We start from the raw sequence: 26531 nt of genomic DNA, 5'->3' as shown, positions 1-26531 counted from the left end.
ATAAATTATCATTGTTCTGAGAGATAAGACTAAAAACATACACAGTCCGTATATGTATTTTTACTCATAGACATACAAGCTGACAAATCTGTTCCTTGTCTTCATATTGGAAAAGATTTGCTAACGTTAGCTCTCTAAGGGGGTAGTCTGTGTGCCTTATTTTGGGAAGAACTTTGTTGTATTAGATTTGGGGAGGAAAGCAACCCAAAACGCCACACACCTCCCTATTCCCCTCCCCTGATAAGAGTACTAGTAACATAAGTAAACTAACTTCAGATCTTAAAAGCTCTTAAACTGAGCAACATCAGCTTGCCATTTGTGACGAAAAGAGACTCAACTACAAGGTCCAAGCAAACGGTTTATTTGCACTGCGCCTGCAGGTTTAACTGTAAGGTTCAAGATAACAATTTTCTCGAACTGCACTTGCAGATTCAATACGCCACTATTGCAGGTTTTTATGGATACCATGGAGGAATGCACTATTGCAATTTTAAAAGCAAGATATACACTATTACAATACACTATCACAACACAAGAGAGTCACGGAATGCACTATTGCAGCACACAAAAGAGACGACACAGAAGCGCACAGACTTAAAGCTGCTAAATAATCACTTACCCCTCCAGGCAAGGGCTCTCAATCCCAGGGAAGTTACCTTGGCCGGCGTCCCGATCGAGGGCGGAAGAATCTCCTCACAGACCAGCTGTGTAGTTGGAGAAACAGCTCCCGATTCCCAACCCAAATCATAGGGCTTTTATCCCCTGATTTACGCCACTGTGTAGGTACCATGCCTGAGGGGGTCTTTGGGGGTGTGACAGGGAGTTTCCCCTTATCGATCGTCTGAATACACAAAGTTGTCTGAGTACGTAAAGTTGTCGGCTGAAGCAGAAACCTTCCAGCTTCCCTTTACCTTATCTCAAGGAACTGGACAATGGCTGGATTGAGACTCAGGGCATATTCTTTGTTGAGGGATTTCAAGGCTCAAATCAAGTTTCGGTTCTTTGTATAATGCAGCACTGACTCATCAGACAACTCAGGGCTGAGCGATCTCCACAGCTCCCCGTGGGTCGTCTCTGCCTCAATGCAATACAAAGCTGGGTTGCCTCTACAACCCCCCTGTGTCACCTGTATGCTGGGCATTGCCGAGAAACTTGATTGGGATCTATGAGCCGTATGATCCATACACCATTGCAAAGACACTTCGATGAAAAGGGAAATAAGCAGAGTTTAATAAAAGGTTTCAAGTATCGTTTAAAAAAAACCCCAGAGGTTCTCAGCAGAGGCCTATTATACCTTCTTTTGAACATAAACCAAAATGCCTAGTGTAGAACTTTTAAACACACTGGGGAACTAGTGAGCAGGTTTGTGGTTTGTTTTGGTTTGTTTGGTTTGGTTTTGTTGTTGTTTGTTTGTTTGTTTGTTTGTTTTTCCTAAAAGCTAAATTGTCACTGAGGCAAATCAAGGGATTAAAGCTCATGGGTTGTTTTAGAACCTTTTGGTTAAGAATGCTCCAAACCAGCTGCCCCTTGAGATTTCAGATTAAATTAGGAGAAAAATTGCTATAATCCTTATACCTGAAAAAAAAAAAAAATTACGATTTATTTAGGCTTAACAGTTTGTTTAATCTATTACCATTGCAACCCTTGCTGTGTTCTGTCATAATCCAATCAACGGCAAGAAAAGCATGCTACTTATGGGAATTTTTACTTGCTTGTTCCTGGATTAGAAGTTCAACCTCTCCATGCATAGTAGCAAAAACAACTATGCACTTCTTATTACATTGGAGTTCTGATTCTCCAGATGACTGATGACTTGTCAAGTTTTGAAAGACTTGGTTGATGGGTGTCCCTTATAAATTTCAAGCAATATTCTCCAAGGGATTAGCTGAAAAGAATTCGCATTTCAGCTGATTCTTTTCTTGACTAATATTAGAGAATGCTTTAAATTCACCTATACTACTGTATAATATATAATACTACTGTAATAATAATAATAATACTGTATAATATATTATACTACTGTATAATATTAAATTAATCTTGGTTGGAACTATAATTGTTATGTTCAGGTTTAGGCAAAAAAGGAAATGCAGTTTGAGAATTAAATCGTATTAATCCCATCTCAAACATCACTTGCATTTCGGAATATAGCAAATGGGTATGTTGTGCATGCTGTTTTTATGTAAGGTCATGCTTATCTAGGCACCAGTATTTTGCTAAACATAACAAAAACCTGATAATTTGAAGAGCCTGCACTAAAAAAGATGTTACAAACAGACGCCCAGTACATCCAAAGGAGTTTAGATCCAGTCTCTGTTTCTAATTATGGAAAGCACTTGAATGTGAGGGGTTTTGTCATTATTCAAAAAAATAACCTTCAAGACAAAGGCTACTTAAAGGATGACTAATATTAAAGTTATGAGTATACAGTTACTGAATTCTGGTGGAACCAAGGCTTCAACTTTGGTTTCTGCAGTCAGGAATTACTCTGACGGTCACTCGCTTCAGATTTGTACAAGAATGAATGAAAAGTGTTTGACTTAGTATTTCAAGGAACTGGGAAACCTTTAGAAGTGGCTAGTATGAAGAAGAAGTAGGCTAGGATGGATCCAAAGTAGAAATTTAATATTGGATATCCTGAAAGACCACAGCAAAAAGGGACTTTTTTAAGCCTTGTAGCAAATCTGCGAAGTCAAGTTACTGAAGTAAGCTAGTGTAGCATCTTTTGGCACAGCTGAGTAAGGCCAATATGACCTTTGGTGTAGCTGTTGGTACATTTTATAGCACAAGCATTACTTTTAAAATACAGGAATGCCATAGAAGTAGGAGGGCAATATATCTGAACAGTATCTAAGATAAGAAACGCAGAGCAGTCAAGGTTGTGAGTGATACTGACTGACAGAAGTTCTGGAGGTGAGGTTCTTTGTCCCAGTCTGAGCCAGAAGCCCGGGTTAGGGTTGAGCAAAAGAGAAAGCTTAAAGGTGCTATTGGAGTGGGGCTGGAACTGGGTAGCTGAAGAAAAGTTAGGACAGTCAAAAGATCTGTACTGTGAGGGCCTTTGTGGCACACCTCCCAGCCAGAGGTGTGAGTCAGTCCCAGTCAGACCTGGAAAATAAGATTAGGGCTGAGCGAAAGAGAAAGCCTGGTGATGTTGTTGGTGTTGGGGGAAGGGTGAAGAAAAAAATAGAGAATATTAAATAAACTTTAAATATGAGTCAGCAATATGCCTTTGTGGCAAAGAACCGTAATGGTACCCTGGGCTGCATTAGGAGGACTGTTGCCAGCAGATTGAGGGAAGTGATCTTTCCCCTCTACTCAGCTCTAATGTGGTCACACCAGGAGCACTGGGTCCGCTTCTAGGCTCCCCAGTCCAGAAGAGACATGGACATACTGGAGAGAGTTCAGCAGAAGGCTATTAAGATGATGAAGGGATGAAAACATCTGTCATATGGGGAAAGGCTGAGAGAGCTGGGACTGCTCAGCCCGGAGAAAAGAAGGCTCAGGGGGATTTTACAAATGTTTGTAAATACCTAAAGAGAAGGTGTAGAGAAGATGGAGCCAGTCTGTTTTCAGTGGTGCCCAGTGACAGGACCAGAGGCAATGACCACAAACTGAAATACAGGAGGTTCCCCCTGAACACCACAAAACACGTTTTTAGTCTGAAGGTGACTGAGGACTGGCACAGGTTGGCCAGAGAAGTTGCTGAGTCTCCCACCTTGGAGGTTTTCAAAAGCCATTTGGACATGGTCCTGGGCAATCAGCTCTGAGTGGTACTGCTGGAGCCAGGGGGTTTAGAGCAGATGACCTCCAGAGGTCCCTTCCAACCTCAACCATTCTGTGATTCTAGGATGCTATTTGCAGAATGAAAAGGAGGAGATAGAGAATTGCCGTTGGTAAGATATCATCTACTTTTTCTTCAAGTAATAAAACCTTTCAGTACCTCTACTGTCACCTATAATGTAATACAGCTATAAGGCCAATTGATGTGTCTGCATAAAATTATATATGTATATATGGGTTGGGTGTATATATAAAATGAGACAATATGAGTATTTTCTTTTAAAACCAACAGTATAAATTTTAAAGGAACAAATGATTTGATGGATCGATTATTATTGGTAATTGAATTATAATTAAATTTTTTTCAGTAGTAAATAAGTCTCACTTATCAGATTCATCTTATGGGAGAAGGGAAGAAAATTTCAGGATGTTTCCCAGTGTCTCAATAGATAGAATATTTGTAACAGACAGATATTATTAAACCAGCTTAAAAAAAGAAAAACATTATGGCAAATTTGTCAAAATTTAGGAGGATCAGGACTCAGATGTTCTGTGGAGATATCTTTTTTCTAATTTACAAATCTAGATTTTCATTTTTCTTGTGGGAGAATTCATTCTATATAAGATGCAGCATACCTCCTTCTGACAAGTCACATCAGCAACTGGGGTGTCCCCATTCCCCTCAGCAGGAAGTCTCCAATGGCGATTATTCACAGCTTTCTTCTAGTGACTCTTGAGTGGCTTAGGCTCACCCACCAGAGAAGCTTCTCATCAACGGCAAAGGCAGTGAATCTATTCTGAAAGTGCAAGTTATCTGATGGGGCATGAACCTTCCTCCTAGTGTGAGAAGGCACCAGCTTTCAGCCTTCATCATCGAGGCAGATTCCACTTTCCAGCTTCATAGGCATAGGACCTTCCTGTCCCTTTGCTACAGTTGAAGGTTTGGGCTTTTGAAGCTGCACAGTCTCAGAGAAGATCTGGTCTGTCTGTTTCTCATCTTCTCTGATGCTGTGCGGTCTGGTGGCCTCTTCCCACAGCTCCTTCACAAGGAAGCACAACGCCTTGACAATTGCACAGCCCCTGCAGGCTTGGCGACGGTGTGCCCAGCAAGAGGTCCAAGAGGACTCCTTGCAGCCTGACACTTGCAGAGCTGCATGCTCCTGAAGCTTGGAGTCCAAGAGTCTAATAGTGAAGGGACAGTTATTCAGTGGCTCCTATGTGGCAGTAGCAGGTACCCACAAGTTCCTCAGGAGGTTCCCATGAGTCCCCCAACAATCCCTGACATAAGTGCCCAGAAACTCAAGAAGGCACTTAAGAATATTTTCAACTTGAATCTGGAGAATGTAGTCAGAGTGATTATTTCATCTGGGTTACTTAAAAATTCAGTCAATGTCAATATTGATGCTAAAATTCATGAATAGTTTCTACACAAATATTTTATTTTGAGGTATGCAAATACATGGCCTGCTACCTTTTTTGACTGCAAACAGGGATACAATATTAGAGCTCCTCAAGCAGGAATACTGATAAAATATTGGAATATTTGTATTAGAAAATATGAGAAAAAACTGCACTGAGAATGACCACTGAGATGAGGCAGACATTCTGGTTTATTTTGCAAGGTGGATGAAGATGGTCATGTTTAGTTTTTTATTATTTTTATTATTTTCACTAGTTAAATTTATATATAGATGATGCATTAGTGCTCATAATAATCAAGTGCACTTTTTTTAATATATATGTGACCAAGGAATCAGTTTTGTCTGTGAATTCTCTCAGCTGGAACACATCTTGCCGATAAGAAAAATGACAAATATTTGTGTGGACTGATAACGTATGAGGTTTGCATCTTCAACTAGAGATTGCTGAGTTCTGTTCTGAAAGATTACAAAGTACATGGTTCATTTTTCGTGTGCATTAGTAACTTAGTTCCTATCAGGATATGTGAACGTTTGATATCCCACCTGACTATAAAAATGAAAAAAGCATTTGTGTATTTGTTCGCTTTACATCATGGGTAAAATACAGCCTAAAAATGGTTTACCATTTGTCTTATATATCAATAGAACCATTTTCTTATGTAAGAAGTCTTCATTCCTAAGTATTCTTGTCTGGAAAAATTCTTTACCGTTATATGGCTATTAGAATGCTCATCATCATCCCTCTTCCGCTGGATACGCTGACTTAAAAGCAAGGACACGAGGTGTGTGATTTTTCCACATGGTGTGAGTGTGAATGTTAATTTCACTATTTCAAGAATACCTGCTCCAGCGGAGGCTTCTCCACGGGCTGCGGGCGGGTCTCTGCCCCACCGCGTCTCTCACGGCTGCAGAGGGGCCGCTGCCGCCTCACCGCGGGCTGAGGGCAATCCCCGCTCCCGCACCTCCTCCCGCTCCATCCGCACTGACCCGGTGTCTGTGCGGCCGGTTCTCCCAGGTCTCAGCCCTCTCTGGATGCACTCGGCCCAGCGGCACCCCGGCACCCCGAGCTCTCCAAGCGGCGCCGTCGCGGCCGTCTCCAGCCGATGGCGCCGGCCCGGCGCGGGCAGCCGCCTGTCCGGGACTTGCGGAGAGGGGCAGCCTCCACCTCCCCCCTCTCCTCACTGCAGGTCCAAAACCGCGTTTCGGGCTCCTTTGTCCCCATTAATTAGGGCATTCACAGAGGCGCTGATGGCTCGGCCCCTGCCCGAGGGGATGGGGGGTCCGACCCGACCAGAGAGCGGTCCCACCGGTTTTGGAGCCCGGGGAGTTCCAGGGGGTGAAGCCCCTCTCCCGATACCGAAATCCTTTCACATAAACCCAGCACACATGCTTTTTATCAGATCGCCTTTTTTTTTTTTTTTTAATATGAGAAAGCAAACCAAACAAAAATATCGAATGGGAACTTCTGTTGTTTGGTGGACTTTTTTTGTTTTGTTTTTAATTTAATATATGATTGATAACTCCTTTTGAATACCAGTTGATCTTCTGGAAAGTTGATTTTGATATTAGTTTGGGGTAAGTACACGGTGCTTTGTATAAATTCTTTGTTAGTCTGTAGTTTCTGATTATGTACACTGATGAATTGGCAGCAGCACTTCATAAAGCTTATTTACCTCAGAAAAAAAGTATGTTACTGTTGCCATAATAATATCCCATGTCTCCCACCTCCTTATCCTCGTTTGAAAAATGCCTTCTATTGATACCACACTGTTTTGCATAGTTTGTTGCTATACTGGTCACCAGCTATTAGAGAAAGACTGACGAGATGCAATAAGAATTATGAGCATCCTGGACCCTTGTGGCAGAATTTATTGATTGATTGATTGATTCCTAGAAAGAAGTAACATATTTCAGGACACTACCTATCAGACTCATTTATAAGCAGGGCCGTAGAATTAAAGACCACAATTTTATTGAGCTACTGTCTCTTGAAGAGATCGTAGATGCTTTTCAGTGGAACTGGTTTTGTTAAGGGTCATTGGGTTTATCTGCAAAGCGAAATATACTTACAGCAAGCCTCTTAATCACTGCTTGTAAACATTTGAACACTGCAGTGGTTTGGCTCTGTAAGACGTATTTTCAGTTTCTCATAGAAAATGATTCAGTCAATCTTCTTACCAAGTTTTGGGCACTGGCAAGTATTGTTACTGTAGACCTTGGTTTGGCCTGTAGTACAAGTGCAGAATTTTCTCTCCTGCAGGTATGACGAAGGCAGATTTTTTTTTTTCGATTTCGTTTGATGGACCTAGATTTCAGAAGGAACCCAACTACTTCCCTTCAATTTTAAATTCTAACTCTAGTCATCAGCTAGGTCATAGTTTACCTGACAGATTTACTGTTCTCCTCCGTCAACAGTAAAATCTATCTTGGGGGACCAGTGGGGATACAGAATTTTTTATTTACTTAATGTTATATTAAATCAAGGGGAATCTGAGATAGTAGGGCTCTAAGGGAGATAATGTAATTAATTATGTAAATATGAAAATAGTAATTATGTGGGAGAAGAGGAAGCTAAAATAGCACGAAATGTATCAGAAAAAAATAATACTGTTATTTCTTTTTATTCATTCAAATATTCATGCTTTTTTGGCAAGCCTACAAGAATGACTACTTGAGAGAATTGTCCTTACGTCTTATGGCTCTCAAATATTTTATTTATAGTATGTGTTTGTATATCTTGGTTTTTACAGTCCTTTCTAGTTCTAACTGGTTTCCTAGATATTTTTTTTTTGCAGTAGCTTGTTATTCACGTATGAAAATGAAATAAGCAGTACTGCGCAAATTGGTAGACACTGACAGTTTGGATGTTCCTCTAGTCTTAGTCTTTTTATGTATCATGATTACAGTGATGAAGGCTAACATATGGCAAGAAGCTTTCTGTATTTTTTAGTAATCTCCCTTATTTTTTCCACCTGAAAATGTAAATATCACTTTTGTTTAAAATAAGAAGAAATGTAGAAACACTTCATCTATTTACAGTAAAAATGGGTGCATGGTATGTTGGTGTCCTCTTTGCTGATCTCAAGAGTTTAGATGGGTAAAAGTAGTTATTCTGAAGTTTTTAATTATTTTCAGATAATTGGTGATAGTAGAATTTTGGAGAGACATTATGGATAAATTTCTCTGATACACATTGACAGTTTTTGTTTTTCCTTGAATGCATAGTAGAGTCTCTTGAACAGCAGGCGGTTGATGTTAAACAATTCTTCATGCGAATGCATTGTTTTGAGTGGGTCTCCACCAGACACATTACAATCCATCCAAATACTGTGCTTGAGACATGAATGCAGCAAACACCTGAAATATCAGAACTATCATTTGCTGATAAGCATGCTAATGTGGACTGTTAAAGCTGCATTAAGGATTATTTAAGATGGACACCTTTCTTAGTTTTTCAGTGAAGATGTTAATGTTTGTTTAGTTTAATATAATACATAGTCCATATCAACTTGAACTTAAAAGAAACTTACAAAAGCCATACCAGAATCAACATATAAAGAAAGATCTGTGAGATCAAGTGTAATTTTCATCATCTTACTCCCAGCATTTTCCTTTTCTTGAACTTATTTATGCCTGTCTGCATATATTATTCATGATCGTTGTGAAGTTTCAGCCTTTATGTTTTTGATGTATCTATGGACAACTTATTCTCCTGCATAAATCATTTGTGGTAAAGTAGTCATATACACAGAAGAATTTTTTCTGTGTGCAGATGGGAAAGAGGAAAATAAATGCCAGTAAATCAGCAACTTTTACTATAATGTCAACGTAGTGCAATGATATCAGCTTGCAGCAGACAAACAATTGAATAGTACCAAGAGGAAGAAATACGTGATTACTAAACGTGCTGGAACTCAGATACATGCATTGTTATGAATATAAGCATTCATTAAAAAGTTCAATTTGTTGCAAGGCTTGGTGTCTCATGATACTCTTAGACACCATAACATTTATCATGCTTTCAGTATAGTTTCTGATGAACTAAATGGTGTTCTTGGCAGACTTGCTCACAATAAGGAAAATGCAGAGTAAATTTATTTTTTCCTCTATTGAATATTGAAGTACTTGTCAAATGAAAAGGTGGCCAACATTTGTCTTCCCTTTCCTGTGGAAGGAGTGCTATGAATTCTGGTAGTCTTTGATTACTTCTTTTAGATTAAAAAGGAAAAGAATTCTAGAAACAGTTACATACACTGTAAATAATCGTTGCAAAACTGCCTAGTGTCACACATGCTGAGTAATAGTTTTGCTTGCCAGCAAGCATCACATCTCTGCACAGCAACACTGGGATCTCAAAACAAATAAAATAAATACCTCCCCCAACAAAATAAAGGGTATATTGCAGGTACTGAAGATTCTTGAAAGTATTTCCTATCCACTTGGACATGGGTGTCTTGCTTACGTGAAGTCTGTCTTTCTCTTAGATCTTTCCCAAAGGGAGGTATGCAGCAGAATGACACCACTGTCATCTTCCACGTTCTGTAGACTTTTTGGACCTAAAACCAAAAGGGGTTTCGAAGAATCATTTTCAGTAATCTAACTGATCTCTTGTGCTTGTATATAGTATCTCTTAGAAGATGCTTCTGCCTATACCAGCTTTTTCCTCATCTTCCAGTACAGACTTTTTTTTTTTCTCCCAGTTGTGTTGAAAGAATATCTTTAACAGTTTGATACCATTCTTTTCAGACCATTGATAAAAATGCTTCAGAGCCAGTATTGTAAATATGTTATAAATTGTAGTGGTGTTTCACAATGCGCTGTTAATGAAGAAGCGTGATGGTAGACTTGATGGTAGACTTCTCAGGCAGAGCTTATGTATTTCTGTCTGAGTCATAGAAAAGGAACATTTGCTTCAGAAATAAAGAGCTTTCTTGTACCGAGTTTTGTAACCATGGGGACAAGATCTGCAAGAGTCAAATTCACTAATTTCTTTATGAAGTTGTATAGTTATTTCAGTTGTTTTCTCTTTTAGGAGAGAGATACGATCCCTAATTCATAATCAACTTGTGACTCATTTAACTTTCAGTTCAATCTATCTCTTGCTTTATGTTTGTAGAACAATTTGTAGTGTAGATGGGTGGAAATTACCTCCATGCACAATATAGTGAAGATACCAGGAATTTTGAAAATGTGTATTCATTCATCCTGCTTTAAAACCCAAAAATGCCCTGTGCAATCATTTAAAGCACACAAAAGCATATTGATTTTAAATTTTCATTTTTGATCTGTGCAAGCTGAAACAGATGTTTTATAGATTTGAATGAGGCTGCCAGAAGTTTCTTTTTATTAGCTAAACCAGGAATTCTTGCCTCTCTGGATCACAAGTCTGTAGGTTGTATCTGGCTTGCCTGTAGATTATTAGTATGAAGACAGATAACATTAAAAGTTAATGTTTTGGTGTGGTTCAGATTGTAAATAAATAAATAAAACTTCTGTTTTCAGTGAATTCTGCTGTAGAGAAGGCCTCACATGTAATGTGAAGTATCTTGTATGGACAGATTTTATGTAACATGTTTGGAGAATCTTTCTCAGAAAACGTTGTTAAAAAGTGTTAGTATTGTAAAAGAAAAACGTTTTGCAGAGACAGTCTCTGGTCAAATGGGCATTTTTTATTTCTGATATCATTGCCATTCAGATCAAATCAAAGCTACAGCTTTTTACCATAATGTTTGTCTTCCATCCATCTCTGTTTTAAATACTTCCTTTGGAAAGCTGGAGATCATAACTCTCTAAGTACACTTTCCTAACTTTTCCCAAGTTTTATAGAAAGCTAACAAAACTTTGTGCTAAAACCAAAAATTGTTGCTTTCTTCATCTCCCTTGATCCTGAAGGATGTATGGAAAATTTTCTATTTTCCATCTGAAATCATACTGACTGTTACATCTCCTCTTCGTCATCCTTTTTTTTTTTCTGTCAGTAATTCCGTTAAAAATGGATAGGCAGCTTATTTTTTTGTCCTCGATCCTAGAAATATCTTATTTAAATAAAACTTTTTGAGCCTCTACTGCTGCTATGTTGCCTTAAACTAAACTACAGCATTAAGATTTTCCTGCTAATGAACTGTACCAGGAGTTCCTTCTTCTATATCTGTTTTTCTTAGGGCCTCTGTCTTTTATATTAGTCATAAAATGGTGTAGGTTAGCTCTAAGACATAATTATCCAGTTTCAAAAGGTCAGTACACTGCACTTAATTTCCACCATTCACCTTAGCAATTACCACTTCACTGGCAGTACCCGGACCTCACTCTATGCTTCCACCATTATTCTGATCTTCCTGTTGAAAAGTAAAATTCAGTGCAAGTTTGTGGAGACATTTTCTAGAGAGAAAATATTCATATTTGAATGGAAAATGAAACATCCCAAGTTTTTTTCACATGTTACGTTGAGTTGCAAATGGTTTCTTTCACTTGTTGCTTTCAATTCCTTTATAAATCAGAATCTGTAGCTCCATCCAAGAGCATCTAAATACTTATTTTCTGTACTCATATGACAAGGTACGTTTTATGTGGGGAAAAAAACAACCCTGAAAGTCCTCTCATTGTAGATGTGAGATATGTATCACTGCTATTCAGTGAATTTTCATTTTTTAATTGCACTTTCAGTAATAAATTTCAAATTGAAAAATAAATATTATTGTTCCTGTGAAATGTTTTTACGTGAAAAATGAAAGGACATATTAGACTTTAAGGCAGCAATAGATTAATTTAAAGGTATTTTTTTTTTCATTTAATGAAGAGGGGCAATTTTTTTTTTAAAAAATGACAGGTTCCATTTAAAGAAACACAGGAACATGTCTGTGTGTATACATGTGTTATATACACACATATACCCACAGAAATTTTCAATAGGTCATTTCAAAACAGCTAATGCTTTTCCAGTGCTTGCCTTGTGTTGCATTTTCGATGGCATCTGGCTCAACTTCCTTAGTGAGAAAAGTTCCTCTACCTGCTTTCCTCAGCTTGCTGTGTTAGGTCTCACAACACGTGTTTTCTCTGATGGCGTTGTGGAAAGGAAATCAGGTCTGCACAAGTTACTTGCACAATGAATAAGGTGATTTTCAGCCTTTTGAAACTGTGTAGCGTGGAGCAGATCAAAAGATCCCAGGGGTGCATTCAAGCTCAGTGAGGAGGAATTGGTCCCTCACAGAGCAGCTCAAGTTGTACAGATATGAAACAGTCTATAGAGCCCATCAGCATATGTAACTATTTTTTTGTTCTTTTTTTGGTTTTAAGTGAAAAAATTACTTTCTCTATAGGCTGGGAGCTCATAATTGGAAATGAGGTTGGTGAGTTTTTCAACTGAAAAACAAACAACATTCTAAATCATGTTTCTAGAGGGAAACAGATCCCTAAAGCTTGTTTTGTTTTGTTTTGTTTTGTTTCAATGAGAGGAATACATTCTCAAAACTCTGAGTTAATACCTAGCATTGCCTTTAGTTATTGCATTTAGATTTTTCTGGAAGCTAAAGCAACAAGTTATAAAAAGATCCTTCTTACATCTCAAAGAGGGCTAAGCAGACTTTGGTGCATTCTGAAAGACCATAACCCTGCAAGATTTTGTGCACAAAATTACAATAAAGAGATCATGAAATACTTAATTTTGTTTGTTCTTCCTAACTTAATTCCAAACCCGATTTTTTGCTTTGCTTTAGTCTCCCTACTCATTTTGGAAGAATGACATGAATGATAGAGAAGCATCTTCCCAAAGTTTTTAAGTCTATATGTTTTTTTTATGAATGTAGCTTCACCTCTTAAAAATAGAACTCTTAGAATCATAGCATCATATAATCATTTAGATAGGAAAAGACCTTTAAGATCATCAAGTCCAATCATTAACCTAACACTGCCAACTCCACCACTAAACCGTGTCCCTAAGTGCCCCATCTACAGTCTTTCGAATACCTCTAGGCATGGTGACTCAACCACTTCCCTGGGCAGCCTGTTCCAATGCTTGACAGCCCTTTCGGTGAAGAATTTTTTCCTCATATCCTATCTAAATCTCCCCTAGTGCTATCTGAAGCCATTTCCTCTTGTTCTTTTGTTACCTGGGAGAAGAGACATCCCCCACGTCACTACAACCTGCTTTCAGGTAGTTGTAGAGAGTGATAAGGTCTCCTCTCAACCTCCTTTTCTGCATACTAAACAACCCCAGTTCCCTCAGCTGCTCCTCACAAGACTTGTTGTTTAAGCCCTTCACCAGTTTCATTGCCATTCTTTGGACACACTCCAGCACCTCAGTGTCTTTCTTGTAGAGAGGGGCCCAAAACTGAACACAGTATTTGAGGTGTGACCTCACCAGTGTCAAGCACAGGAGGATCATCCCTTCCCTAGTCCTGCTGGCCACACTAGTTCTGATGCCATCCAGAATGCTATTGGCCTTCTTGGCCACCTGGGCACGCTGACAGCTCATATTGAGCTGGATGTCGACTGACACCCTGAGGTTCTTTTCTGCTGTGCAGCTTTCCAGCCACTGTTCTCCAAGCGTGTAGTGTTGCGTGGAGTTGTTGTGACCCAAGTGCAGGACCTGGCACTTAGCCTTATGAAGTCGTACTTAAATTAGAAAAACGGTAGTGTGGTTCTTGAATGGGATATTACTGCTGTAAATATCTGTATTTCATCTTTGAAGTAAGGTGAACAGCAAGAGAATATAACATTGCAACTTCTAACTCACTTCTTAAAAAACATAAACTAATATGTATAACCGACCTAACTTTCTTTTTTTTTTTACGTATTCAAATGCACAACTAAAAGCTGTAATAATACCTTACATTCACAGATTTTCTGAGGCATTTGTAGTGAACATATTGTTGCTTCTATCATGAGCAACCAGTAAGCTATTAAGATGTTTTTATTCCTAATTAAATGAAGAGAGTGAAGCTAATCAATGGAATAAGTAGATGAATTTGCATAAGAAATATTTCTCACACCTGATACATACGGTACCCATACTCCTTAAAGAGTTGAGTTGCTTAATGTTTTTTGAATGCAACTCAGTAACAAATGATAAGTAAAATTGGATTTATGTATGTCACTGTAAAAATATTAAGTAGCAAATAGTTTTTCTCTGTTTGAGTTTTTGTTCTGCAATTATCAACATGCATCTTTACACTTGCTCATTATTCTGCCTGCCAGAAGTATCCTGCTTAAAGATTGTAATGAGTTAAGTTGTCTATTAATGTAGAACACAAAAATTCAGAAAAAGTAATATAAAATAATATTCTTTAAGTCTCAATGAAAATTAATATGTGTATCCTTCTTTACTTTAGGAAGATTAATTAGCAAAGATCTTATCAACAAACACTTGATCAGTAATTTTCAGTTATTTTCTTACTAAAAAAAAAATCTCCTTCATGGCCTTTTTAGTAGCAGTATTCCAGTTTTCCACTGAATATAATTTCAGATATCATTACTTTTGTTTGAGCTAAGATAAAATATGTTCAGAAGTTCGTATAGAAAGATGAGACTAGTTCAGGAACACCTGTGTTCCTCACAAAACTGTAAAGGTATCAAACTTGTTTACTACAGTCTACATTACTTTCGTATAAGCTTCTCCTGTCTGTTTTAAATGCAAGTATGTAAATATTAGCAACATAGCTCCAGTCAAGGATGGGGCGCGGAATATTCGGGTTAAAAGCAGCCCTGAGGCAAAGAGAGACTTCCCTCTGCTGAGTCTTCTTCCAGCTCTTTACAACAGTTCATATCAGCCAGCTGGCCTTGAGTGCTGCCCGCTGAACTCCTGGAGCTGAAAGGGTCCTGACAGGGTTTTTGGATTGTGGGTGGGATTATGAGCCCATTGCACAGGTATGGGAGACAAATTCTGTTTATTCAAGAGAAGGTTGATCTTTTTAGCTGGGAGTAACAAAATTACGCATGATTACTTCGTGAAGTTGGTGCTCTGACTTGAAATCTGAAAATTGGAATCCGGCACCTCACTTGTTTTGCACATTCTTTACCAAAGAGGAAAAAGAGAACAAATACTTCCTATGAGAGCATTATATGAAAAGTGTTATTTGGAATAAGCATAAGGCATAGTTTGGGAGAACTTTCATGAACCCTGATTACTGACACTCTAAAAATAAGTGTTTCAGAAAATATGAGTTATAGTATTTTGCTGGACAATGATTTATACTGAAATCCATGATACTAAAACTGTCTAGTCATGATTTTGTACAAGTTAGTATTTTTTTCTGACTTTATCATGGAATCCTTTATGTATACCACATATTAAAAATTTAAATTTATCATTATTATAGCTTGTAGACATCTTGGGCGTAATGAATCGAAATTTTACAGACACAGAGATAAGTAAGTTTATCTTTGACATCAGATCTTGGTTTAGTAGACATCTTGTGCTTAATTGCCTGGCTGAAATTCAACCTTGGATGGCTTTGTGATTTCTCTCTACTTGAAGTCTGCCAAAAATGAATTGGTATTGATTATTGTCATCACTGTGTAAAGGTGAACTTTCAGGCTTAAAATTTGAGTCATGTCTTCGGTAGATGCTTTATAAGAATACAGGGCTTTCTTTTGTTCCAAAACTTTCATGGGTACTTGTAAGACATTATGCCTGCATATTTACTTAGAAAAATACAGCTTTTTTGATTGTAGTCCAGTAGATGATATTTGAACAACTATAAATCTGCACAATTTAAGGAGGGGGGGTGGAGTGGTGATTTGCTGCTAAATAGAGGTATGTGATCCTTTCTTTTCCAGTTATTGTGTAGAAATTCAGCAGACAGAGTTTAAAGACCTCATTAGGAACACGTGAGCATCTAACATTGCCTTGTGCATTGGAGTTAACATCTTGTACTCTATCATCAGTGGGTAGATGATAGCAAAAAAACCCCAAACCCATAAACAAGGGTACAAAATTATTCTTCCCTCTCAGTACAGATGTTTATCACATTCTAAGGAATTTAGCTTGGTAAATAACCTCTAAAGACTGTGAGGTAGTATGAATATAAAATACATACGCCTTTTGCTCTGTTGTATTTTTCTTTACCCAGGTGGACCACTCTCCAAAACGAATAGTTTTGTAGCTATGTGTAGTCTTTCCATACAAGAATAAATCCATAATGTAAAGACAACTGCTGAATAGCATAATGGTTTAAAAAGTTAAAATTAGTTCCCTGTTAGTCTGACAATATGATACAGTGTAGGAAAGGAGAAAATTCCTTTCTTACTTGCTAGTTTGCCCAGTCTTAGATCAAAGCCCCATTTTAGTTTTCAGAACTATTTCAGAGTTGTCTCCAACAGTGTATCATGATGTTAAAACTAGCCAAGGTTTTACGAATTCTGTAGGGTGTGTGTGGAGAGGGTTGTTCATTTGTTGTTCTTGTTGTTTTCTTTGTTAAAGGGAGCAAATAATCCACGACAAGAAGGAACAACCTGAGGAAGTGTTGGTACTTGTCCTATGTATTTAGAATCATAGAATATCTCAAGTTGGAACAAACCCATAAGGATCATTGAGTCCAACTCCCCACTTCTCACAGGACTACCTAAAACTAAATCATATGACTAAAAGCATCATTCAGATGCTCCTTGAACTCTGACAGGCTTGGTGCTGTGATCACTTCCCTGGGGAGTCTGTTCCAGTGACCAACCACCCCTCTCAGTGAAGAATTTTTTCCTCACGTCCAATCTGAACTTCACCCTGACATAGCTTAATGCCATTTCCTCATGTCCTGTTGCTGGTCACCAGAGAGAGATCAGCACCTCCCCTTGAGGAAGATGTAGACTACAATGAGGCCAACCCTCAGCCTTCTCTTCTCTAAGCTAAACAAACAAGTGACCTCAGCCACTCCTCATAAGTCTTTCCCTCAAGGCTTTTCACCATCTTCGTTGCCTTCCTCTGGACACACTCTAATAGTTTGATGTCCTTCTTATGTGGAGGCACACAAAACTCCACATAGTTCTCAAGGCAGGGCCACACCAGTGCAGTACACAGTAGGACAATCGCCTCCCTTGACCATCCAGCTATGGTGTGCGTGATGCAGCCCAGGACAGGGTTAGCCCTTTTGGCTGCCAGGGCACATTTTGGACTCATTCAACTTGCCATCAACCCAAACCCCTGGATCTCTTTCCGTGAGACTACTCTCCAGCCTCTCATTCCCCAGTTTCTATGTATAACTAGGATTACCCCATCCCAGGTGGAGGATTCGGCACTTGCTCTTGTTTAATTCCATCTGGTTGGTGAATGCCATACAGTATGTGAATTGGCTTAGAAATGGAATTTGGAGATTACTCTAATTCATTCGCTAAGGAAGTATTTTCTTATAATGTCTTAGTTCTTTTGTCTTTGATTTCCTATTTATTTCAGGGATTATACTTTAGTATTTAGATGCAATTTTAGTTCATAAAGTGCCCATACCTAAATAATATAAGCCTCTGGACATTATATACCTCATTTGCAAATGGATAAGCTCATGGTTGAGGTCTGATTTATACAGGGAAACTGTTTGAAACATCAGCACTGCTGTTTGTCTTTTCTTGTTCTTCATCATGAAAAGATGAAGCTTGTGGAGTTTTTTGATTCTGCTTACTTTACTCAGCCTTTGGAGAATCCTCTAGTTTGTCATATATAGAATACGAGCTAGAGAAATACTTGGGAAAATATGATCATTGTTAGTAAACAATTACTTGTTATTTTCCATCAAATATTATTTTTGTCCTTACTAAAGACACTCAAAAAGCATTTCTACTTTCCTCTGAAATTCTGAATGAGCCTCTTTAACTTTATAGAGTTTCTAATTGTTTTTATTTGCTCAGAAATAAGGTGGGAACAGGCAAGTTTACTGTCTGATTTAACTAAATAATCACTTTGTTACCATTCGCAGAGTCTGATGCTGTAACACCTCATTCTCTTTGCTTCATGTTCAGTAGCTTTTCATTATTTGCCAGACCTTGATTTTAAAATAAAAGTAACCAGTATCTGAAAAGGCACACCTCTCTGGCTCTTTCTAAAGCCTTGTTGGCACAGACATCATGTTTATTCAATGAAGAAGTTCTTTGCACTGATGTCAGTCTCTACTTTTATCAAATAATCGATTTTAGTTGTCAAAGAACTAAAAATTGTAGAAGACTTAAAAATTTGACCTTTATGTATTAGCATTTTTCTTTTTTTCATTTCAGTTGAAAGAACTGGAATCTCTTTTTTTTCCACAGTTTTTAATCTATCTTAATCTCTTTTAAACTTCTCATAAGTACCAGTTAATAACAACTTGTTAATAGTAAGTACTTGTCAGTAATAGTTTTCTGATAAATATCGATTAGTATCTGAAAGTATCTGTTTTGTGCTATAAAAATAATTTTATCAGTTTTTTCTTTTGAAATCTGAGGAACATATCATACAATCTTGACAAAACATCTGTCTAGTTGTATCTGAAGAGTAAATAAAATCAGTTGCTAGATGATTACTTTATATGACTTAGTAACATGGGGTTTTGTTGATATATTTAATTCATCCTATATGTGGATTAGATAAATGAATTCAGAAAGTTTAGTTATCCTAAATTAAGGTTACAGCATTGGCCATAAAAGATAATATTTACCTTAAGACTATTAGTTGTGACCTCAAGAAACATAGTGTGAAAACTTAAAATTTTCCTTCCTCTGATTATTAGGATAGCAGTTTCTAGTACAGAAGACATAGTTTAGATTCTTCAATTCAAGGAATATTCGTTATAGTCCTTCTAAAGTATAAAGAGAGTATAACTAAAAACGTGCTGAGTTTTCGTCTGCTGGGGAATAAAAAGTGAACTTTGACACTGTCAGACTAAAATCAGTCTCAATGTTATTTAAAATAAATAATTTTATTATTTTTTTAATTACCGTTCTATAAATATCAGGGAAAAAAATAGGATTCGATTACCAGTTACTATATTAAAACATTACCTATGCTTTACTTTTGTAAAGGTACAATTCATGTAACTTATTTTTTTTTTCTTTCAAATTCAAGTACTTTACAAAACATGGAAAAATTATATCTTATACTGATTTCTAAGATGCCCACCTTACTCTGAGGTGAGGCCATTAGCCTCACCTTTTAAAGAACAGGTTTTTTTAATGATATAATTCCTCTTTCTTTTTCTCTCTTTCCATTGTTTTTTCCCTGCCCCCTAACCCTTCCCAGCTGGAAAGAATGCAGTTTGACAATACCTCTGAATGGGGAAAAAGAGAGAAATGTGAAGTAGAAAGACAAAGTTTAGAAGACAACAGAAGACTGAAGTTGCAGGTAAAAGAAATTCAGGGAATTCTGGAGATGAAAAATAAAACAAAACTAACTAAATCAAGTTGTGATCATCAAAATGCACAAAGTAAGCTGCTGGTTAAAAATAAGGTATGTGAATTGCTTAGTTTGATTACTTGGGAAGCATTACTGAAAATAATTGCTATTTCATAATGTCAAAATGTATCTCTAAAACAAGGGTTGTGCAAGACAGAATAGCCCTGTTTGCCTCCCCGACTTGAACACAACTCAGTGACTTTGAATTTCTGCTAGGGTACAGAAACAAAAGGAAATATATTTTCATTTTTAGAAGGAGCAGAAGGAAATGATGAGTCTGACAAGACTCAGAAGCAAAAATGAAGACCGGGAGGAATGAAAGAGATTAAGTAAGCTTTGGTAGCTACAGAGTCCTGATGAAAGTCAAAGCAAAAAAAAAAAGCTTAGAGACAATTTCTCTGTCTTGCTGAATATTGAATCTCTTCTTAGGGAAGTGAGAACTGAAGGAAGAGCCTTATTTCTTATTTTTTATTTCTGTAAAGATCTGTTCAATTTTAAACCTTATCGTACTGCTAAAAATGATGTGATAGATTATTCTGAGACTCATACCTGTGGGCATTTCCTTTATTGTATGGTTTTCTATGCCAATAACTAAGTAGTAATCCAAAAGGCTCCCATTTACGTTGAGATTCTGAAAGCTGTGTGAGAGAAATCGAAAAAAACCCAATCCTACCAATCAGTAAATGTACATACTTGATGTTGTGAGTTGGGCAGTGTGAGACAGTAACATTCTTATATGCCTAAATAAGAAATAATTTAAAGTAATTTAAGTGAATTTACTGTTGAATAATGGCAGTCTGAATAACTAGAACCAGATTTGGTGTATAGCTACACTTGGTAATTTCTCTTGGGAAAGATTAAGAGAGAGAGATTCTGTACTTGAGGTCTGCTTTTAAACGTAATGATACGATTTTTCTATATTTCCGTGATGGCTCAGGAACAGCAAATTGCAATTCACACATACAGCTTACCTTCATAAAATCTTCTGCATAACAAACAACTGGTTTGGACTTTTCTTTACTGATATTTGTTTTATCATATCACATCGTATCATCGTATCTTGTCAGCATTTTCATGATTTCTTGTAATATAAGTAGTTTGAGGTTGGAGATGTGGCCAGAAAAATGCTTATATGCTAAGGCATATTACTGTGTTTCAGATATATTTCAGTTATATGGATGTATGGGTGTTTTTTGTTTATTTGTTTTTTAAAATGTTACTTATATAGAATATTAGACACCTGTGATCAGCTCTGTCTCTTAGTATCACACCTTTGACACTACTTCACATCTTTTTATCAAAGTCAAAAGGCAGAGACGGAGCCCAGTCATCTCTGCTTCCTTGTCATAAAAGTGAACTTCCCTGCGTGTTTGCCTTTTCATAGCTGATGATTTTAGAATAAGATTGTCTTCAAAACTGTTGATTATCAGTTTAAAGGAGAAAATTAAAAATTCTATTTTAGTGTCAGCTGAAACTATGTAATCTATCATCTGGTGGATTGGTAACAGTTATTGTCCAAAGACTAGAGTGGGAAATGATTTAATTGCAGCTGTTTCTATCTCTGGTTCACAAGAACTGCAAGTCATGTAGTCACAGAACATGTCAGGCTGGAATGGACTTCAGGAGATCTTCAGTCCAACCTCCTGTTCAAAACAAGGTCAGCTCTGAGGGCAAACCAGAACAAAGCTCAAGGCTTTGTCCAGTGGGGTCTCACAAACACTCCAGGACTGCACAACCTCTCTAGGCAGCCTGTTTGTCATGGCCAGCCATGTGTGGAGAAAATAAGGGTTTGTAGAATTAGCACATTTTTTAGCCTTGCTGCTGCCATTAAATGAAAACAACAGTTAAGGAAGGAGAGAGTGGCTTTTTCAAGGGTTGCAGCCTAACTCAAGTTAGATCTCAGGAGGAACTGATATGTAGATATGTAGAGATAACCAAATGTTGCTGTTGAGCCTTTCTAATTTCTGGCACTGCCCCTATCGAATTTGCTCTAGTACTGTCAATAACCTGAAAAGAATGGCGTTGACTTCTGATTCAGGAGCCTTTTTTTCTGGATTGGAGTTCAAATAAAAGAACGTTATATGCAGAATTAGAAGAGTACAGAAGGCTAATTTCTGTAAAATATGGGTGATGGTTAGATGTTTAGGTCAGCAAAGGGGAGCATAGGCAAGATGGAAACCACAGCTGTCCAAAGATCTTTGTGCATCTTAATCTGAATGATTAGGGCTTTACTTTGCAAGTAGACACAAGGGATACAGGTAATGTGTTATGGAATGAATTCCAGAGCAAAGCACAGTTGCCTAACTCTCTAACTTCTGCAAAACCTGTGAGATGATTTGGGAGATCCATTGTAGTTGTTTAGAATAATATACAGTGTTATTAATTGATGTATGGCTGATTAATACTTTTAAAGGTTATAGACAAACAATGGCAACATTTTTTCTTTAATAATATTTTTAGTAAGTTTAGAAATGGGATCAGGGCCACAAAGATGATCCAGGGGCTGGAGCACCTCTGCTACGAGGACGGGTTGCGGGAGCTGGGATTGTTCAGCCTTGAAAAGAGAAGACTTCGGGGGGACCTAATAGCTGCCTTCCAATACCTGAAGGGAACTTACAGGAAGGCTGGGGAGGGACTTTTTACAAGAGTGTCCACTGATAGGACAAGGGAAATGGGTTTAAGTTGAAGGAGAACAGATTTAGATTAGATTTTAGGAAGAAATTCTTCAGTACGAGGGTGGTAAGACTTTGGAATAAATTGCCCAGAGAAGTTGTGGATGCCCCCTCCCTGGAAGTGTTCAAGGCCAAGTTGGACAGAGTCTTGAGTAGCCTGATCTAGTTGAGAGGCGTCCCTGCTCGTGACAGGGAGGTTGGATTAGATGATCTCTGAGGTCCCTTCCAGCCTATGCCATTCTATGATGCTATGATATGAAGTCCTTACATCCTTATTTAAATGATTTCATGTTGACAAGTAATTATCTTGCTCTGTAATATGTATATCTTTACAGAATATAGAATTTGTGCAATCTCTTGCCACTTACGATAGTAAATCATGCAAATTGAAGTTCTGAACACAAAAGTTAACATTTATTATGTTTTGCACAAAATGTGAGTCCTTAATATTATTCTTAGCTGGCAGTATGTTAGTTTAAAATGTTTCCATAGGCAGTTTTTGAAAGGTTAACTTTGGTTGTACAAGATGAGCAGAATTGATGAAACAATTGAGATCAGACAATTGAGATCAGACATTGTTACTATGCAGTTTTATCGATTGTACTTCTCGGAATGGAGAATACTGTTTAAATTAATAGCTGTGTTATTTGACAAATAGCATGGCTACAAATACTAAATGGATCTAACTGGTTCATCTAGGAAGGGATAAAATGAAGAAAAACCCCCTCATTTGTGGTATAGATCGATGCCCAAAACATGCTGTTTATGGAAAGAGATTTTCTATTTCATCTGTGAATATAACCTTGAAACAAAATTATAAATTAATTTTTAGGAATAACTATTTTTTTGTATGATCTATAATTACTATTGTAAATATCTGCTTAGTAAATGTTTGATTAATTTCATATATTTTGTAGTGGACTGGTACAGAATCTAAGTGCAAAATGCTAAACAATGTGGAGTTTGTGAGTGCATAGACTTAATTTATTTTTTTAATTTAGTTTCCATTTTTAATATGACAAGATTGTAATGTTCTTAGGGAAAAGTTCCATACATTTTAAAGATGGAATGACAGACAATATGTATTTTTAAGATGAAACCATTTTAGTGTAACTTTACCTAGAAAGATGGTTTTTAGATCATCAACATTTTAGGCTTGATTTTTAAAAAGTAGGAAGCACTCAATATTTTTTATGTATTGAGTCTACATGGCAAGATTTTTGTAGCAGGGGGGCTGCAGGGGTGGCCGGTGTGAGAAGAGATCAGGAGCTGTCCTGTGCCAGACATAACCGATTCCAACTGGCTCCAAAAGGAACCCACCACTGGCCAAAGTGGAGCCTGTCAGTGGTGCTGGTGGCACCTCTGTGAAAACACATTTAAGATACAGTAAAAATGCTGAGCAGTGATGTGAGATAGGGAGGAGTGAGGTGAGATGTGAGAGGAAGAGGCCTGCAGACACCAAGGCCAGACAAAAAACAGGTCAGGAGGTGCTCCAGGTGCTGAAGCAGAGTTTCCCCTGCAGCCCATGGAAAAGACCATGGTGAAGCAGGTTGTCTCCCTGCAGCCCACGGAGGACCATGGTGGAACTGATATCTGTACTGCAGCCCATGGATGAACTCACATCAGAGCAAGTGGACATGTCTTAAAGGGTGCTGCAGCCTTTGGAGAGCCCACGTGGGAGCAGGACTCTGGCAGGAGTTGCAACCCATGAGTGACCCACACTGGAGCAATCTGCTCCAGAAATGTTTGCCCTATGGAAAGGACCCAGTGTTGGTGGGAAGTAAAGATTGCATCTCTGTTTATGGATTGGGGGGGTGTTGTTTTTTTGGATTTTTTTTTTGCTTTACTTCCACATGTGACCCTTTTTTTTTCATTATACTTCCTTTATAATGAAACCCATGAGGTTTCTCATCTTGTTTCCCTCCTGTGCTGCTGAGGTGGGGGATTGAGAGAGCAGCTCTGTGGGCATCTGGCAGCCAGCCACAGTTTTACCACAGTAAAACACTTCTAACAGGAGACAGCCTTTTTAGTCCAAGTTCCGTAAAAACTTATCTCGAATTATTAACCAGAACAGTATTTACAAGTACAATTGTGAAATAAAATCTAAGAAGTGGTCGAAAAAAATAAATGGAATGGGATAAGGTGACAAATGCTGCAGCTGCATTAATGTACTTCAGCATTTTGGTATAGAAGCAATGTGGTTTTAAGGCAGATTCCTTCATCTTTCTCCCTTGAATTGGTATTGCTTTAGTTCAGAGGGTTTTTGTGCACACTTAATTCCTTCTGAAGGAAACTGTGGGAAGCTTTGCTTCACATATTCATGATCCTTGCTCCAGGCCCTAAGGGAGTGGACAAGGCTGGACTAATTCCAGTTTTTGGGATGACCTCATATCACATGTGGATTAAGGGCCATAGGACCAGGCAAAACCTAGATGCCTGTGTTTGAGCACGGACCCCAGCACCTGCTGCTGTAGTCTACTTATCAACTTCTGCTGTGCTGACTCACTGGTGTGAAAATGGCCAAATACAAAAAGAGATGCAAGTTGCTTCCATGTCAACAGTGATCATAGTAGACAGTGATCTGTCTACTCGCTGTCTAAATGCATGTGATCTGCCAGACGTGTTTCACGGAGGCACAACAGTACAGAGAAGGAATTTTACAATTTCCCTGGATGATGTAGGAGAAGTTTGAATAGTAAGGGCTTATACTAATTGCCATGTGTTTCATTCCTTGTTTTGTGTCACGGATCTCTTGAATTGAGTTTATATTTGCTCTTCATCGGAACAAAACTCAAGAGAAGGCATAATTACGGTAGTATTGTTAAACACTTTGATACTTTACTTAGCACTGTTCATCCAATGGAGAATTAACTTTGTTTCAATGCACATCTCTGGGGCTGATTATTGTCATGGTAAAGCAATACTGGCTGCACAATTTTCTTTCTTAGTAGATTTTTAAAACGCAGTATGTTTTGTCAGAATTATCACTTGGGAGACAGTTGGTTTTATACAAATATTTTTCTAATTACTTTTCTGGTGAAATGCTCATTTCTATTCTGTAGAAAGCCCACTAAAATATAGAACTAAAAGCAAATAAAAAGAGAGTTTTACAGGTATCTTCATTTCCTTTAACGAATTACACTGATATTTAATAATAGCAAGGAAAAAAATTACTAGAGTATAAACTAGCATGGAAACTCTGTACTTTCCTCACCAAATTGTTTCTAGTTTCAAAAATATTTACTTCAGATTTTCTGATTACAAGAAGCTGAAGGTCAAAGACCAGATTTAACAATGGATCTGTCATTTGCATGTAACTAGCGGCATAACTTGAGTACTAGTATGCTTCAAATTTTTTGTGTAAATTTAATATTTTATCTCCTATTTTCTAAATTCTTGAATGGCTCTGTAAATTGTAGTGATAAAATTTTCGAAGAATGTATAAAAATTTTGATACACATTTTATAGCAATGAAAAAAACAGAAAAACTCTCAGTTTTGCTGATGTATGTGTATAATCAACTATTCCGTATTGTATTTTTTCTTAATTAGGACAAGATTTTGGTTTAAGTTAAGGGTACCTATTTAGTATTGGCCTGTAACTTTCACAAAATAGGTGTAACAGTATGAATATCTTAATATGATAGTTTACTAAGGGATATATTCTAATCATAAAATAAAAGAAAGTCTAGTTGGAGGAGATCTCTTCAGTCATTCAACCTCAGTGATGAGACCAAAGTGATGAAACCTGTAGTTTTTCACTGAAATGTAAAAAGTATTACCTATACTAGTTAGAATATTTTCTTCTTTTCATAATGAATTTCTTAGTGTTGTCTTCTGTTTAAGTCGCTGGTGACTATTCGTGGCAGACTGTCTTGAAGCGCATATGGGAGATAGACACGGTTTGACTATCGTCCTTGCAATTATAGATGCTTATAAAATGCAATGTCTTCACTCCTGATTCTCATTAAACAGTAAATTACATATTTATAGCAATGTGACAGGTTTTGCAGTTCAGAAAAAATTTTATTTCATCTTTTTTTTCCTATGAAATGTATGAAGCCAGTATTGTTTTTTTTTCCCCTTCGACGTTTTTCTATACATAGCTTTTCAAAGGTTAGAATGCTCAAATGAAAAATTAAGAGAAAAAAGAAGAAAAATTTAACTTCTCAACTTTATTGCACCACCTCTCTCCCTTTTTTCCCATCCAGTTGGGAAAGTTTGCTTTAAATGCCAGTTATCTTTTTTATTTTGGCAAAGTAGCATGAGAATACTTGCATGCCATCAGAACAAAAGTTCATAGATCCCTATATCC

At 37.5% G+C, this 26531-nt stretch overlaps 1 protein-coding gene across 1 annotated transcript in view; it reads left to right on the top strand.

Moving 5' to 3' along the window:
* CCDC102B (coiled-coil domain containing 102B) overlaps positions 1 to 26531 on the top strand; it is a 164265-nt gene that overhangs the window by 17326 nt on the left and 120408 nt on the right. The window contains exon 4 of the mRNA XM_086609237.1: positions 19393 to 19599. Coding sequence (XP_086465363.1) covers positions 19393 to 19599 — 207 coding nt within the window. The remainder of the gene's footprint in view (positions 1 to 19392; positions 19600 to 26531) is intronic.

Source organism: Tauraco erythrolophus, chromosome 3 (assembly GCF_009769465.1).
Source record: "Tauraco erythrolophus isolate bTauEry1 chromosome 3, bTauEry1.pri, whole genome shotgun sequence".
In the NCBI taxonomy this organism is placed as follows: domain Eukaryota; kingdom Metazoa; phylum Chordata; class Aves; order Musophagiformes; family Musophagidae; genus Tauraco; species Tauraco erythrolophus.
The sequence above is the reverse complement of the archived record's forward strand: the minus strand, read 5'-3'. Positions and strand labels throughout refer to the sequence as shown.